Source organism: Arachis stenosperma, chromosome 5 (genome assembly GCF_014773155.1).
Source record: "Arachis stenosperma cultivar V10309 chromosome 5, arast.V10309.gnm1.PFL2, whole genome shotgun sequence".
Classification (NCBI taxonomy): Eukaryota; Viridiplantae; Streptophyta; class Magnoliopsida; order Fabales; family Fabaceae; genus Arachis; species Arachis stenosperma.
This window is the reverse complement of record NC_080381.1, coordinates 128639224-128656413: the sequence shown is the minus strand read 5'-3', so window position 1 is coordinate 128656413 and position 17190 is coordinate 128639224. Positions and strand designations below refer to the sequence as shown.

Sequence of the window (17190 nt, the reverse complement as noted above, 5' to 3'; positions counted from 1 at the left end):
TCCTCTGAGTTCCTCAATGAGGAACAATGGGAATCTGAGGCTCAAAATGAGACCATAGAGATTCCATTGGACTTACTTCTGCCATTCATGAGCTCTGATGAGTATTCTTCCTCTGAAGAGGATGAGTATGTCACTGAAGAGCAAGTTGCTAAATACCTTGGAGCAATCATGAAGCTAAATGACAAGTTATTTGGAAATGAGACTTGGGAGGATGAACCCCCTTTGCTCACCAAGGAACTGGATGACTTGTCTAGGCAGAAACTGCCTCAAAAGAGGCAGGATCCTGGGAAGTTTTCTATACCTTGTACCATAGGCACCATGACCTTCAAAAAGGCCTTGTGTGACTTAGGGTCAAGTGTAAACCTCATGCCCCTCTCTGTAATGGAGAAATTAGGGATATTTGAGGTGCAAGCTGCAAGAATCTCATTAGAGATGGCAGACAATTCAAGAAAACAAGCTCATGGACTTGTAGAGAATGTTTTGGTGAAGATTGAAGACCATTACATCCCTACTGATTTCATAGTCCTAGAGACTGGGAAGTGCATGGATGAATCCATCATCCTTGGCAGACCCTTCCTAGCCACAGCAAAGGCTGTGATTGATGTTGATAGAGGAGAGTTGATCATTCAAGTGAATGAAGAATCCTTGGTGTTTAAAGCCCAAGGACATCCCTCTATCATCATGGAGAGGAAGCATGAAGAGCTTCTCTCAAAACAGAGCCAAGCAGAGCCCCCACAGTCAAACTCTAAGTTTGGTGTTGGGAGGCCACAACCAAACTCTAAGTTTGGTGTTGAACCCCCACATTCAAACTCTAAGTTTGGTGTTGGGAGGTTCCAACACGGTTCTGAGTATTTCTGAGGCTCCATGAGAGTCCTCTGTCAAGCTAATGACATTAAAGAAGCGCTTGTTGGGAGGCAACCCAATGTTTTATAGTTAACTATTTTCTTTTGTTATTTTATCTTTTTTTGTAGGTTGATGATCATAAGAAGTCACAAAAACAATGAAAAAAGCAAAAACAGAATGAAAAACAGGAAGAAAAATAGCACACCCTGGAGGAAGAAGCTGCTGGCGTTTAAACGCCAGTAAGCCTAGCAGTTGGGCGTTTAACGCCCAGTCTGGCACCATTCTGGGCGTTTAACGCCAGAAAGGGGCACCAGACTGGCGTTAAACGCCAGAAAAGGGCAACAACCTGGCGTTAAACGCCAGGAATGGGCACCAGCCCGGCGTTTAACGCCAGAAATAGCTCAAAACGTGATTTTGAGCAACATTTGGTGCAGGGATGACTTTTCCTTGACACCACAGGATCTGTGGACCCCACAGGACCCCACCACCACTCTCTCTCTTCTTCCCCCATTCACCAATCACCTCAATACCTCTTCCCCAAAAACCCTTCACCTATCAAATCCCATCCTTCTCTTCACCACTCACATCCATCCTTCATAAATCCCCACCAACCTCACCCTTCAAATTCAAACCACTTTCCCTCCCAAACCCACCCATAATGGCCGAACCATTACCCCCCTCTCTCCTATATATACCCTTCTTCAACCCTTCATTTTCACACACCCTAAAACACCCCTTCTTTCCCTTCTTGGCCGAACACACCACCATCTCCCTCTTCCTCATTTCTTCTTCTCTCTCTTCTTTCTTCTTTTGCTCGAGGACGAGCAAACATTTTAAGTTTGGTGTGGTAAAAGCGTTGCTTTTTCGTTTTTCCATAACCATTTATGGCATCCAAGGCCGGAGAAACCTCTAGAAAGAGGAAAGGGAAGGCAAAAGCCTCCACCTCCGAGTCATGGGAGATGGATAGATTCCTCTCAAGGGTGCATCAAGACCACTTCTATGAAGTTGGGGCCTTGAAGAAGGTGATCCCCGAGGTCCCCTTTTCACTCAAAAAGGGTGAATATCCGGAGATCCGCCATGAGATCCGAAGAAGAGGTTGGGAAGTACTCACCAACCCCATTCAACAAGTCGGAATCTTGATGGTTCAAGAGTTCTATGCCAATGCATGGATCACCAAGAACCATGACCAAAGTGTGAACCCGAATCCAAAGAATTATCTCACTATGGTTCGGGGGAAATACTTGGATTTTAGTCCGGAGAGTGTGAGGGTGGCGTTCAACTTGCCTATGATGCAAGGAGATGAGCATCCTTACACTAGAAGGGTCAACTTTGATCAAAGGTTGGACCAAGTCCTCACAACCATATGTGAAGAGGGCGCACAATGGAAGCAAGATGCAAGAGGAAAGCCGGTTCAATTGAGAAGGCATGACCTCAAGCCCGTGGCTAGAGGATGGTTAGAGTTCATACAACGCTCAATCATTCCCACTAGCAACCGGTCCGAAGTTACCATAGACCGGGCCATCATGATCCATAGCATCATGATTGGAGAAGAAATAGAGGTTCATGAGGTTATAGCCCAAGAACTCTACAAGGTGGCGGACAAGACCTCCACTTTGGCAAGGTTAGCCTTTCCTCATCTCATCTGTCACCTCTGTTATTCAGTTGGAGTTGACATAGAGGGAGATACCCCCATTGATGAGGACAAGCCCATCACCAAGAAAAGGATGGAGTACACAAGAGACCCCTCTCACCATGAGATCCCTGAGATTCCTCAAGGGATGCACTTTCCTCCACAAAATTATTGGGAGCAACTAAACACCTCCCTAGGAGAGTTGAGTTCCAACATGGGACAACTAAGGGTGGAGTATCAAGAACACTCCATCATCCTTCATGAAATTAGAGAAGACCAAAGAATCATGAGGGAGGAGCAACAAAGACAAGGAAGAGACATTGAGGAGCTCAAGCACTCCATAGGACCTTCAAGAGGAAGGAAGAGCCGCCATCACTAAGGTGGACCCGTTCCCTGATTTCCTTGTTCTTTATTCTTCTGTTTTTCGGATTTTATGCTTATGTTTATCCATGTTTGTGTCTTGTGATCATTAGTGTCTTAGTGTCTATGCCTTAAAGTTATGAATGTCCTATGAATCCATCACCTTTCTTGAATAAAAACGTGCTTAATTGAAAAGGAAAGAATTGCATGAATTCTGAATTTTATAATAGTTTAATTATTTTGATGTGGTGGCAACACTTTTGTTCTCTGAATGTATGCTTGAACAGTGCATATGTCTTTTGAATTTGTGGTTCATGAATGTTGGCTCTTGAAAGAATGATGAAAAAGGAGACATGTTAATGAGGTTCTGAAAAATCATAAAAATGATTCTTGAAAAAAAAAATTTCGAAAAAAAAAAATTCGAAAAAAAAAGAGAAAGAAAAAGCAAGAAAAAGAGAGAAACAAGAGTTGTGATCCAAGGCAAATAAGAGTGTGCTTAAGAACCCTGGATACCTCTAATTGGGGACTTTAGCAAAGCTGAGTCACAATCTGAAAGGGTTCACCCAATTATGTGTCTGTGGCATGTATGTATCCAGTGGTAATACTGGAAGACAGAGTGCTTTGGGCCACGGCCAAGACTCCATAAATAGCTATGTTCAAGAATCATCATACTTTACTAGGAGAGTCATTAACACTATCTGGATTCTAAGTTCCTAAAGAAGCCAATCATTCTGAATTACAAGGGATAGAGTGAGATGCCAAAACTATTCAGAGACAAAAAGTTAAAAGCCCCGCTCATCTAATTAATACTGATCTTCATAGATGTTTTTGGAGTTCATTGCATATTCTCTTCTTTTTATCTTATTTGATCTTCAGTTGCTTGGGGACAAGCAACAATTTAAGTTTGGTGTTGTGATGAGCGGATAATTTATATACTTTTTGGCATTGTTTTTAGCATATTTTTAGTATGATCTAGTTAGTTTTTAGTATATTTTTATTATTTTTTAGTTAAAATTCACTTTTCTGGACTTTATTATGAGTTTGTGTGTTTTTCTGTGATTTCAGGTATTTTCTGGCTGAAATTGAGGGATCTGAGCAAAAATCTGATCCAGAGACTCAAAAGGACTGCAGATGCTGTTGGATTCTGACCTCCCTGCACTCGAAGTGGATTTTCTGGAGCTACAGAAACCCAATTGGCGCGCTCTCAACGGCGTTGGAAAGTAGACATCCTGGGCTTTCCAGCAATATATAATAGTCCATACTTTGCCCAAGATTTGATGGCCCAAACCGGCGTTCAAAGTCACCTCAAGAAATTCCAGCGTTAAACGCCGGAACTGGCACCTAATTGGGAGTTAAACGCCCAAACTGGCACTAAAGCTGACGTTTAACTCCAAGGAGAGTCTCTACACGAAATTGCTTCATTGCTCAGCCCAAGCACACACCAAGTGGGCCCGGAAGTGGATTTTTATGTCATTTACTCATCTGTGTACTAGTTTTCTATAAGTAGGACCTTTTACTATTGTATTAAGAGGCTTTTAGAGACTTTGGATAGCTATCTTTGTTTTATGCTATCTTAGACCATTGGGAGGCTGGCCATTCGGCCATGCCTAGACCTTGTTCTTATGTATTTTCAACGGTGAAGTTTCTACACACCATAGATTAAGGTGTGGAGCTCTGCTGTACCTCGAGTATCAATGCAATTACTATTGTTCTTCCATTCAATTCCGCTTGTTCTTTGTCCAAGATATCACTTGTTCTTCAACATGATGAAGGTGATGATTGACGCCCATCACCATTCTCACCCATGAACAAGGTGATTGACAACCATTCTTGTTCTACAAGCATCTGAGGCTTAGTGAATATCTCTTGGATTCCTGATTGCACGATGCATGGTTGATCGCCTGACAACCGAGTGCTCGCCTGACAAACGAGCCAACCATTCCGTGAGATCAGAGTCTTCGTGGTATAGGCAGGAACTGATGGCAGCATTCAAGAGAATCCGGAAGGTCTAACCTTGTCTGTGGTATTCTGAGTAGGATTCAATGACTGAATGACTGTGATGTGCTTCAAACTCCTGAGGGCGGGGCGTTAGTGACAGACGCCAAAAGAATCAATGGATTCTATTCCGGTCTGATTGAGAACCGACAGATGAATTCCGCTATGCTGTGACGGAGCATATGCAATCGCTTTCACTGAGAGGATGGGAGGTAGCTGCTGACAACAGTGAAACCCTACACGAGCTTGCCATGGAAAGGAGTAAGAAGGATTGGATGAAGACAGTAGGAAAGCAGAGAGACAGAAGGGAAGGCATCTTCATACACTTGTCTGAAGCTCTTACACCAATGATATACATAAGTATCACTATCTTTATCTTTTATATTATTTTCGTTCATCATCATATACATTTGAGTTTGCCTGACTAAGATTTACAAGATGACCATAGCTTGCTTCAATGCTAACAATCTCCGTGGGATCGACCCTTACTCACGTAAGGTATTACTTGGACGACCCAGTGCACTTGCTGGTTAGTTGTGCGAAGTTGTGTAATGCCATGGAATTGAACCACCAAGTTTTTGGAGTTCATGACCAGGGATTATGAGAGTTGTGAAAAGTATTGTTCACAATTTCGCGCACCACCCACCCAACTATATAATGACCTATACAAGTTCAAACTATTCTAACTACCCATTCTTCACTTTTTCTTACATATTCATGCATCCTTATTTGATTCATAACACCTATGCATTGATTCCTTTTTATTGACTTCACTTTGGGATATTTTGTCCCCTCTTTATTATTTTTCCTTCTTTTTCCATATACAATTTTTTTCCTTTTTCTTTTCTTTTCTTTTTCTTTTGTTTTTCTCATTTTCACTTTTATTTCTCTTTTTTTTTTCTTTTCATTCCTTTTTTCTTTTGTCAAACTATATACAAGAACATCAATGCATAAGGTCTATTCATTTAATCAATACATGAGTATGTACCCAATTCCTAAACATGAAAGTGTACTACCCCTTTTATCCCATCCAATGTTCCCAAGCCTCACCAACTTTGAATAATAAACACTCTCACTAGCCTAGGCTAATCAAGGATCCAAACAAGGACTTTTATTGGTTTTCCGCCTTGGGCTTGTAATGTGCTAAATTGAGAATAAGTTGGTCAAGCATAGGCTCAAAATTGGCTAACAATGGAGAGTAAAAGGTTGGCTATTTGGGTAAGTGGGTTAATGAAATAATGGCCCCAATCATATAAATGCATAAATACAAGAAATAAATGGACATATAGAATCAAGCAAATCAAGGGTCACAATCATAGAAAGAAAGTAATTTCACACAAGAAGGAAGATAGGTGGTTATAAAATGTAACCACATCAATAGGCTCAAGTCTCACAAGCTTGTGTTCTTAATTCAATACATGATTCACAAAGTATGAAATTCAAGCAAGTTCCATCAAAAATTTTCTTTCAATCAATTGGGTCAATGCTCTATATTTAAACTTCTTGGAAAATTTCAATATTTGACTAAGCATTGTTGTGATTGAAAAATTTAAAAATTTCTTAGTTCACCCTTTCCTTTTTCACTTAAAACCAATTTCTTATGCAAAAAGGGTGACTAAGTGTTTGCAAGTCAAAGTATGATTTCTAATCACAACCACGAACTAAAAAGAAAGATATGCAAAAATGTATAAAGAGAAATTCAACTAAAAGTAAAAGTATGAAATCTATCATCTAAAACATCTAAGGATATCCATAAGCATCAAAGTATCTAAAATCCAAAATAAATCCAAAATAAGTAGTAAAAATATCAAGCAGTAAAAGTATCCAAAATAAACTCAAAATACATCAAATATATACAAAGAGTGTGCAAAGTAAGATAGCTAAAAAAAAAGTGGCCAAAATGTTCACCGGTATCTAATGATGCCACCGGCTACCTCCCCATACTTAAGATCAAGCATCGTCCTCGATGCTAATCCTGAGGAGCAGGGATAGGTACACCGATAGGCTCTGGCTGCGGCTGCGGTACCGGCTGAGACTCCTGTGTCTGAGGTGGTGCCTCCATATATGCTGGCTCATCCGCCTGAATACCCTCAGTCTGTAAATATGCGTGCTCCTCCTCAAGGGTCTCCTCATCGGAACCGGAAGACTCTGGTAGAGGGGGCAGCTCAAGGCCCTGGGCCACAAACATCTGGTCAATCCGATCCAGGCGACGCATGATCTGGCGCTTGCTGCGCTCCATGTACCGGAAGAGACGCTGAACTAACAAGTAAATCGGCTGAGGTGCGGCTGCGGTAGATGCTCCTGCAGGGGCTGACGATGAAGAGGGTCCAGCTCCCTCAACTGCTGATCTGGCTCGAGATCGACGGCGCGAGGCGAGCCTCTCGTGCACCCAGGATCCCCACGGAATAGTAACTAGCTCCTTCTGAGGGAGCGGTGGAGGTGGTGATACATCATCCTGGTGCCACGGAACTCCGGCCCGCTGAATCATCTGAGTGACCAAGACCGGAAAAGGAAAGAGACCTTGGATGTGGGCTCTCCACATGAACCGCCTGATCAGTTGGGGGTAATAAACCTCTTTCCCCTCCATCACACAGCTGATCAGGGTCAACATAGCAACTGGGATCTCTGTGAAGTGAGTCGTAGGCATGACGTAATGAGCGAAGATCTGCTGCCAAGTCTTGGCCTCTCGACTCAGATAACTAAAGTGCATCCCCTTGGGTGCCGTGTTATCGGCATCCATAACCCAAGGAGCATCCGGAGTAGCTACTACTGCCCTCAATGCCTCAAAATCAAAAGTCATGCAATGAAGGTCTATCTCGGCCTGCATGAAGGCATCAGTGTCACTGGTCTTAGGCCGGCAAGTAAGGGCATCCTCTATGGCCTGCTCTGTGATGGGTACCTCAATCCCCCTAACAAGTACCGAATCAAGGGTGTGGCGGAAGAAATTGCAGTAGAACTCCTGCACCCAAGATTGGTTCACCCGGCTCAATTCCCTATCCAGGAAGGCCAAACCCATCCGGTCAATACGCTGGTGGATGATGTCGGTCAAATCTGATGGAATAACCAGCTTCTTCTCAGTATTCAGATTCTTTGAATTGTAACTTGGGAATCTGAGTTCACAATAGAGATTGGGAAATTTGACCGTATCCTGAGCCGGTAGTAGTTGGTTTGCTTTATCTATGTCATTCAGAGGGTTTTGAGCATAGGCAAGCAGTGAAACAAAAGTGGGGTTTGGTGTTTTTTTTTTCTCTTTTTGGAAGATGATGCTTTTCCTTTCCTTTTTTCCGACATCCTGAAAAATAGAATAGAATATAGGCAATTAAGCACTTAGCACGAAGTGAGTAAACATGTTCAGGATGTAAAATAGATGGCAAGCAAACATGATGTGAATAAAACTTTGAAACATGGACAACAGGTAAGACAAAAAAACATAGCTGTAAACCAGGAATTCAATGTTTCAAACAATGTGAACAATTCTCAAGGAATAGGCATGTTCATCATCATGACTCAAAAGAATGGTCAAAAGGGTTAAAATGCAAGTAAGAGTGAAGTTGGTAAGTAAAGAAGTCAGTGATTTGGAAAAGTGGAATTGGAAATTAGTAGTATGATGAGAGATGCACCTTTTAAGCACACAAATCATGTTTACAATCTTTAATGCAAATCCCGGAAGTCGAAAAAAAACGAGAATTAGCCCAAATTCGTAATAAAGATCAAAATGAGATTAAATTTCTTGAAAATTGGGCAGCATCTCGGCTTAAAATTGGACGTTCCCGGGTAGCAAAATAGCACAAACAACATCATAACAGTATCAATTAATCACAGTAGCAACGAGATAGCATCCAAGTAACACAGATTGCATATAGAGCAACTTAAAACTAGCACACATCAGTCAAGCAAACAAACAGAAAATAAACATAAACGGAGCACTTATCAGGCCTAGAATCCTCTATCCAGCCTTAGCTACCTAACCACAATTATTTCTAACTAATCCTAACATACAACATTTGAATTCAGACTAACGAATAGAAAATTACAGTAATTAGCAGAAATGAACAATTAAGGAGAATAGAAATTGGAGCAGGAACCTGGGAGCGAGGAAGAACCGAGAATGGAAAGGGGAAATGGGACTGGGGCAGGGGCGGCAGAATCAATGAGAGGTGCCGCCGTGGACGGTGGCGGTGAAGATGGCAGCGGCGGCGGTTTTGCAAGAGAGCAGAGGGAGAGAGTGAGTGGCGGCGAGTGGATGAGAGAGAGAGAGCGAATGGGAGTGGGCGTGAGGAGAGAGAGGGAAACCGGCAGTGTGATGGCAGTGGCCGGCGCTGTCAGCGGCGGTTATGGAGGAGTAAGAGGGAAATCGGAGATGGGGGAGGTGGTGACAGGGAGAAGAAGAAGGATGAGAGGGAGGGTAGCCGGTGGCGGCGGCGCAACCGTCGGCGGTGATGAAGGTGGTTGCGGTGAGGGAGGAGAAGAAGATGGTGGAATGGGGAAGAGGATGGTTGGGGGGAAGAAGTGCGCGACTGCGCAATGCTCGTTGCGCATTAGGTTATCATCATTTTGAAACGACGCGGGCGCGCACCTTGCGCGTCCGCGTGCATTGATGAAACTAGGGACCTACGCGTGCGCGTACAGCGCGCTTAGGCGCGGAAGATCAAAGTAGGTAAAGACGCGTGCGCGTACCGTGCGCGCACACGTACAAGGAGTTGGGCTGGAGGCTTAAGGTTGGCCCATATGAGGCCTAACTCTCTGGTCAATGGCCTGGAGGTTGCACTACTTAGGTCTGCGCGTACGCGGCATGTGCGCGTCCGCGCGAGTTGAGTTGGGCCAGGGGCTTAAGGATGGCCCAGAGCTGGCTTAACTCTCTGGGGCTTGGCGCAAGATCTTGCAGCAGCAATTCGACGCGTACGCGGCAGGTGCGCGTACGCGTGCTTTTCTCTATAGTTGTATAGACGCGGACGCACGTAGTGCGCGTACGCGTGGAGTGAATTGGGCTTGAGGCACAACGCTGGCCTAGGAAAGGCCCAACTCTCTGGATTATGGGTGATGATGCATCCGCTCATGGACGCGTGCGCGTACAGCGTGCGCGCGCGTCCACCCCCTTTTTTTTATTTTTATTTGCCTAAAAGCTCTAAATTTTCCAAGGACTCCCCATGGTGCCTACAACTCCTTATTTAGTCAAAATCACACACTTTTAAAATGCAAGTTGGTTTTTGAGATTTATTCTATTTCTACTAAGCACACATACATGTTAATATGCTAGCAACTAATGTACACAAACAAGCTAATTATGAAATGAAGACCTACCTACAATGGTAACTCAACTCTCTTATTAAGCCAAATTAAAAGAGTATGGAAAGAGTTTACCATGGTGGGGTGTCTCCCACCTAGCACTTTTAGTTTAAGTCCTTAAGTTGGACATTTGGTGGAGTCCTTGCTAGGGTGGCTTATGCTTGAACTCCTCTTCGAATCCCCACCAGTGTTTGCTCTTCCAATAGCCTCCGGGATCCCAATTTAAACGTACAAGGCCATCAAGAGGGCCTAAGCAAGTAACAAGGTCCCTAAGTTGATAGTGCTTTATGTATGTGCCGGGGTCCCATACTTTATTTGTCAACTCCTTTTCTTCTTGATCTTCATGCTTCCAATAGGGTGACAAACTTATTGAATTCTCCTTGTAACTCATACTCATCATCCTAATCCCATTGAATTTGGCTTCACTCCACCTTTGAGACTCAAAGTTTGATATTCCATCCTTTATGCACCTTGATTCAAATTGTCCACCGACATCTAATCCGTTCTTACCCTCTAGCCCACAAAGAGCTCTAAGTTGACCGTCCGTTTCTAACAATGCATATTGATATGGGCCAAGAAAATTAAAGGATGAGATGATTACCCACTCAATTTGTGATTGGGACGGCGACTTAGCAAGGAAGATATCCAATGGTCTTAACATTGTAGGTTCCACTTCCTTTGGCTCCTCCATGATGATTTCCATCTTTTGATAACTTTCTTTAAATTCTTCTTGTTTGCTAGCTTCCTTCAAACCTTTATCATTGATCAAGTCATGTGTTGGAGGTTGCGCACCTGGTGGACGAAATTGTGATCCATGCTCTTTGTACTTGTATGATACTCACAATATTGTATTCTTTATTTTATATGGAATTTGAAATTGGCACGAGTGAACACAACTCCGTTCAACTAACCAGCAAGTGTACTGGGTCGTCCAAGTAATAAACCTTACGTGAGTAAGGGTCGATCCCACAGAGATTGTTGGTATGAAGCAAGCTATGGTCACCTTGTAAATCTCAGTTAGGCAGATTAAATTGGTTTATGGGTTTTCAAAAATAGAAATAAGAAAATAAATAATAAAAAGGATAGAATACTTATGCAGATTCATTGGTAGAAATTTCAGATAAGCATATGGAGATACTGTATGGCTCAAGGACGCCTGCTCTCCCACTGCTTCAACTCAATCCTTCTTACTCCTTTCCATGGCAAGCTGTATGTAGGGCATCACCGTTGTCAGTGGCTACATCCCATCCTCTCAGTGAAAACGTTCCTATGCTCTGTCATAGCACGGCTAATCATCTGTCGGTTCTCAATCAGGTTGGAATAGAATCCCTTGATTCTTTTGCGCTTGTCATCACGCCCAGCCTTCAGGAGTTTGAAGCTCGTCACAGTCATTCAGTCATAGAGTCCTACTCGGAATACCACAGACAAGGTTTAGACCTTCCGGATCCTCATGAATGCCGCCATCTATCTAACTTATACCACGAAGATTCTGTTGGAGAATCTAAGAGATACACATTCAAGCTCTTGTTGCATGTAGAACGGAAGTGGTTGTCAATCACGTGCGTTCATAAGTGAGAATGATAATGAGGGTTACTTATCATCACATTCATCATGTTCTTGGGTACGAATGAATATCTTGGAATAAGAATAAAAGAGAATTGAATAAAAGACAATGGAATTGCATTAATACTTGAGGTACAGCAGAGCTCCACACCCTTAATCTATGGTATGCAGAAACTCCACCGTTGAAAATACATAAGTAAAAGAGGTTCAGGCATGGCCGAATGGCCAGCCCTCTCCATGATCAAGTGACCGAATAGTCAAGAGATTAAACTGTCAAAAGATGTCTAATACACTAGATAAATGTCCTATATATACTAGACTGGCTACTAGGGTTTACATGAGTAAGTAAATGATGCATAAATCCACTTCCGGGGCCCACTTGGTGTGTGCTTGGGCTGAGCTTGATCTATCCACGAGCTGAGGCTTCTCTTGGAGTTGAACTCTGAGTTATGACGTGTTTTGGGCGTTCAACTCCGGATCATGACGTTTTTCTGGCGTTTAACTCCAGACAGCAGCATGTACTTGGCGTTCAACGCCAAGTTACGTCGTCATTCTTCGAATAAAGTATGGACTATTATATATTGCTGGAAAGCTCTGGATGTCTACTTTCCAACGCCGTTGAGAGCGCGCCAATTGGAGTTCTGTAGCTCCAGAAAATCCATTTCGAGTGTAGGGAGGTCAGATTCCAACAGCATCAGCAGTCCTTTTGTCAGCCTTTTTCAGAGTTTTGCTCAAGTCCCTCAATTTCAGCCAGAATTTACCTGAAATCACAGAAAAACACACAAACTCATAGTAAAGTCCAGAAATGTGAATTTAACATAAAAACTAATGAAAACATCCCTAAAAGTAGCTCAAACTTACTAAAAACTATCTAAAAACAATGCCAAAAAGCGTATAAATTATCCGCTCATCACAACACCAAACTTAAATTGTTGCTTGTCCCCAAGCAACTGAAAATCAAATAGGATAAAAAGAAGAGAATATACTATAAATTCCAGAATATCAATGAATATTAATTATAATTAGATGAGCGGGACTTGTAGCTTTTTGCTTCTGAATAGTTTTGGCATCTCACTTTTTCCTTTGAAGTTTAGAATGATTGGCTTCTCTAGGAACTTAGAATTTCGGATAGTGTTATTGACTTTCTTAGTTACGCATGTTGATTCTTGAACACAGCTACTTATGAGTCTTGGCTGTGGCCCTAAGCACTTTGTTTTCCAGTATTACCACCGGATACATCAATGCCATAGACACATAACTGGGTGAACCTTTTCAGATTGTGACTCAGCTTTGCTAGAGTCCCCAGTTAGTGGTGTCCAGAGCTCTTAAGCACACTCTTTTGCTTTGGATCACGACTTTAACCACTCAGTCTCAAGCTTTTCACTTGGACCTTCATGACACAAGCACATGGTTAGGGACAGCTTGATTTAGCCGCTTAGGCCTGGATTTTATTTCCTTGGGTCCTCCTATCCATTAATACTCAAAGCCTTGGATCCTTGCTACTCTTGCCTTTTGGTTTTAAGGGTTATTGGCTTTTTCTACTGCTCCTTCTTTTTCTTTCTATATATATATTTTTTTAATTTTTTTTTCGAATGCTTCTTTTTTTTTTTCACTGCTTTTTCTTGCTTCAAGAATCAATTCATGATTTTTCAGATCATCAATAACATTTCTCTTTGTTCATCATTCTTTCAAGAGCCAACAATTTTAACATTCATAAACAACAAGATCAAAAGACATATGCACTGTTCAAGCATTCATTCAGAAAACAGAAGTATTGTCACCACATCAATATAATTAAATTAAATTCAAGAGCTATTTTCGAAATTTATGTACTTCTTGTTCTTTTGAATTAAAACATTTTTCATTTAAGAGAGGTGAAGGATTAATGGATTTTATTCATAGCTTTAAGGCATGGTTACATACTAATGATCATGAAATAAAGACACAAAACATAGATAAACACAACATTAAAAACTGAAAAGCAGAAAGAAATAAGAACCAGGAATGAATCCACCTGAATGAGGGTGGCGCCTTCTTGAAGAACCAATGGTGTTCTTTAGCTCTTCTATGTCCCTTCCTTGCCTTTGTTGCTCCTCCCTCATTGCTCTTTGATCTTCTCTTATTTCTTGGAGAATGATGGAGTGCTCATGATGTTCCACCCTTAATTGTTCCACATTGTGACTCAAACATTCTAAAGAAGTGTTGAGTTGCTCCCAATAGTTGTTTGGAGGAAAACTTATCCCCTGAGGTATCTCAGGGATCTCTTGATTTGCAACCACATGTTCTACCACTGAGCTATGACGGCTTATATTAGTCTTTCCATCTCCCATGACTCAGAGGTGGAAGCTTTTTGTCTTCCCTTTGAGGTTTCTCTGGCCTTAGGTGCCATTAATGGTAATGGAAAAGCAAAAAGCTATGCTTTTACCACACCAAACTTAAAATATTGCTCGCCCTCGAGCAAGAGAAGAAAGAAGAGAAGAAGAAGAAGAAGAAAATATGGTAGAGAGGGAGAGAGGAATTCGGCTATATGGGTGGGATTGGGTGGGAAAGAGAAGTTGAATGATAAAGGTAGGTGGGGTGTATGGGGAAGAGTGGATAGATGTAGGTGGTGAATGAAAAATAGAAGGGATGACCATGAATGGAAAGAGAGAGGGCGAGGTAGGTGGGGATCCTGTGAGGTCCACAGATCCTGAGATGATCCTGTGGGGTCCACAGGTCCTGAGGTGTCAAGGAATTCCATCCCTGCACCAAATAGGCATGTAAATTGCCTTGGCACACCATTCTGGCGTTTAAACGCCCATTGGTGCACGTTCTGGGCGTTCAACGCCCATGTAATGCATGTTTCTGGCGTTGAACGCCAGTTTCATGCTTGTTACTGGCGTTCAGCGCCAGTTTGTCCTCTCTGTGCACATTCCTGGCGTTTAACGCCAGGTTGTTGCTTGTTTCTGGCGTTCAGCGCCAGAATGGTGCTCTGTTCTGGCGTTGAACGCCAGCCAGATGCATCTTACTGGCGTTGAACGCCAGTCTGCGCTACCTCCAGGGTGAACATTTTTTTCTTCTGTTTTTGACTCTGTTTTTTAATTTTTTGATTTTTTTCGTGACTCCTCATGATCATGTACCTAATTAAACACAAAAATAACAAAGAAACAAAATAAAATAAAATTAGATAAATAAAATTGGGTTGCCTCCCAACAAGCGCTTCTTTAATGTCAATAGCTTGACAGTGGCTCTCATGGAGCCACAAGGTGATCAGGTCAATTTTAGTGTGTAGTCCCAACACCAAACTTAGAGTTTGGATATGGGGTTTGAACACCAAACTTAGAGTTTGGTTGTGGCCTCATAACACCAAACTTAGAGTTTGACTGTGTGGGCTCTTCTTGACTCTGAATTGAGAGAAGCTCTTCATGCTTACTCTCTTTTGTCACAGAGGGATGGCCATGTGCCTTAAACACAAGGTAGTCCCCATTCAATTGAAGGACTAACTCACCTCTGTTGACATCTATCACAGCTCCTGCTGTGGCTAGGAAAGGTCTTCCTAGGATGATGCATTCATCATCTTCCTTCCTAGTGTCTAGGGTTATGAAATCAGCAGGGATGTAAAGGCCTTCAACCTTTACTAGCACGTCCTCTACTATTCCATAAGCTTGTCTTATTGACTTGTCTGCCAATTGTAATGAGAATAAGGCAGGTTGTACCTCAATGATCCCCAGCTTCTCCATTACAGAGAGTGGCATAAGATTTATCCCTGACCCCAGATCACATAGAGCTTTTTCAAAGCTCATGGTGCCAATGGTACAAGGTATTGAGAACTTGCCAGGATCTTGCTTCTTTTGAGGTAGAGTTTTCTGAATCCAAGTATCTAGTTCACTAATGAGCAAGGGAGGTTCACTTTCCCAAGTCTCATTACCAAACAGCTTGGCATTCAGCTTCATGATAGCTCCTAAATATTGAGCAACTTGCTCTCCAGTCACATTTTCATCCTCTTCAGAGGAAGAATAGTCTTCAGAGCTCATGAATGGCAGAAGGAGGTTTAATGGAATCTCTATGGTCTCTAGATGAGCCTCAGATTCCTCTGGATCCTTAATAGGAAACTCCTTCTTGCTTGAGGGACGTCCCAAGAGGTCTTCCTCACTAGGATTTTCGTCCCCCTCCTCCCTTGTGCATTCGGCCACATTGATCACATCAATGGCCTTGCACTCTCATTTTGGATTCTCTTCTGTATTGCTTGGGAGAACACTGGGAGGAGTTTCAATAACTTTCTTGCTCAGCTGGCCCACTTGTGCCTCCAGATTTCTAATGGAGGATCTTGTTTCATTCATGAAACTGAAAGTGGCCTTTGACAGATCAGAGACTATACTGGCTAAATTAGAATTGTTTTGTTCAGAATTCTCTGTCTGTTGCTGAGAAGATGATGGATATGGCTTGCTATTGCCCAGCCTATTGCGTCCACCATTGTTAAAGCCTTGTTGAGGCTTTTGTTGATCCTTCCAGGAGAAATTTGGATGATTTCTCCATGATGGGTTATAGGTGTTTCCATAAGGTTCACCCATGTAATTGACCTCTGCCATGGCAGGGTTCTTAGGATCATAAGCTTCTTTAAAAGCTGTCTCTCTAGTACTGTTGGATACATATTGCAATCCATTCAGATTTTGAGAGATTATGTTGACCTGTTGAGTCAACATTTTGTTCTGAGCCAATATGGCATTCAGAGCATCAATTTCAAGAACTCCTTTCTTCTGAGGTATCCCATTATTCACAGAATTCCTCTCAGAGGTATACATGAACTGGTTATTTGCAACCATGTCAATGAGTTCTTGTGCCTCTTCAGGCGTTTTCTTCAGGTGAATAGATCCACCTGCAGAATGGTCCAATGACATTTTCGAAAATTCAGAGAGACCATAATAGAATATATCTAATAGGGTCCATTCTGAAAACATGTCAGATGGACATCTTTTGGTCAGCTACTTGTATCTTTCCCAAGCTTCATAGAGGGATTCACCATCTTTTTGTTTGAAGGTTTGAACATCCACTCTCAGCTTGCTCAGCTTTTGAGGAGGAAAGAATTTATCCAAGAAAGCAGTGACCAGCTTATCCCAGGAGTCCAGGCTATCCTTAGGTTGTGAATCCAACCATATTCTAGCTCTGTCTCTTACAGCAAAAGGGAAAAGCATGAGTCTGTAGACTTCAGGATCAACTCCATTCGTCTTTACAGTCTCACAGATCTGCAAGAACTCAATTAAAAACTGATAAGGATCTTCAGATGGAAGTCCATAAAACTTGCAGTTTTGTTGCATTAAAGCAACTAGTTGAGGCTTAAGCTCAAAGTTATTGGCTCCAATGGCAGGAATGGAGATGCTTCTTCCATCAAACTTGGACGTTGGCTTTGTGAAGTCACCAAGCATTCTCCTTGCATTATTATTATTATTTTCGGCTGCCATCTCCTTCTCTTGTTCAAAAATTTCTGAAAGGTTGTTTCTGGATTGTTGTAATTTAGCTTCTCTTAATTTTCTCTT

General features: G+C 42.3%; 1 protein-coding gene and 1 non-coding gene across 2 annotated transcripts; both read left to right on the top strand.

Annotated features, from left to right (window-relative positions):
• Nucleotides 1–8936: 8936 nt before the first annotated feature.
• LOC130981378 (glycine-rich cell wall structural protein 1.8-like) lies at nt 8937–9386 on the top strand. The gene has a single exon (XM_057904968.1). It carries the CDS (start codon nt 8937–8939, stop codon nt 9384–9386), a length of 450 nt encoding a protein of 149 aa, XP_057760951.1.
• A 7226-nt stretch (nt 9387–16612) lies between these two features.
• On the top strand, nt 16613–16716 carry LOC130984449 (small nucleolar RNA R71). Its single transcript, XR_009088385.1, has one exon. It is a non-coding gene; the product is annotated as a small nucleolar RNA R71 (small nucleolar RNA).
• The last annotated feature ends 474 nt before the right edge of the window (nt 16717–17190 follow it).

Excerpts from the sequence above, each read along its gene's own strand:
- LOC130981378 (XM_057904968.1), top strand. The coding sequence starts at position 8,937 with ATGGAAAGGGGAAATGGGACTGGGGCAGGGGCGGCAGAATCAATGAGA.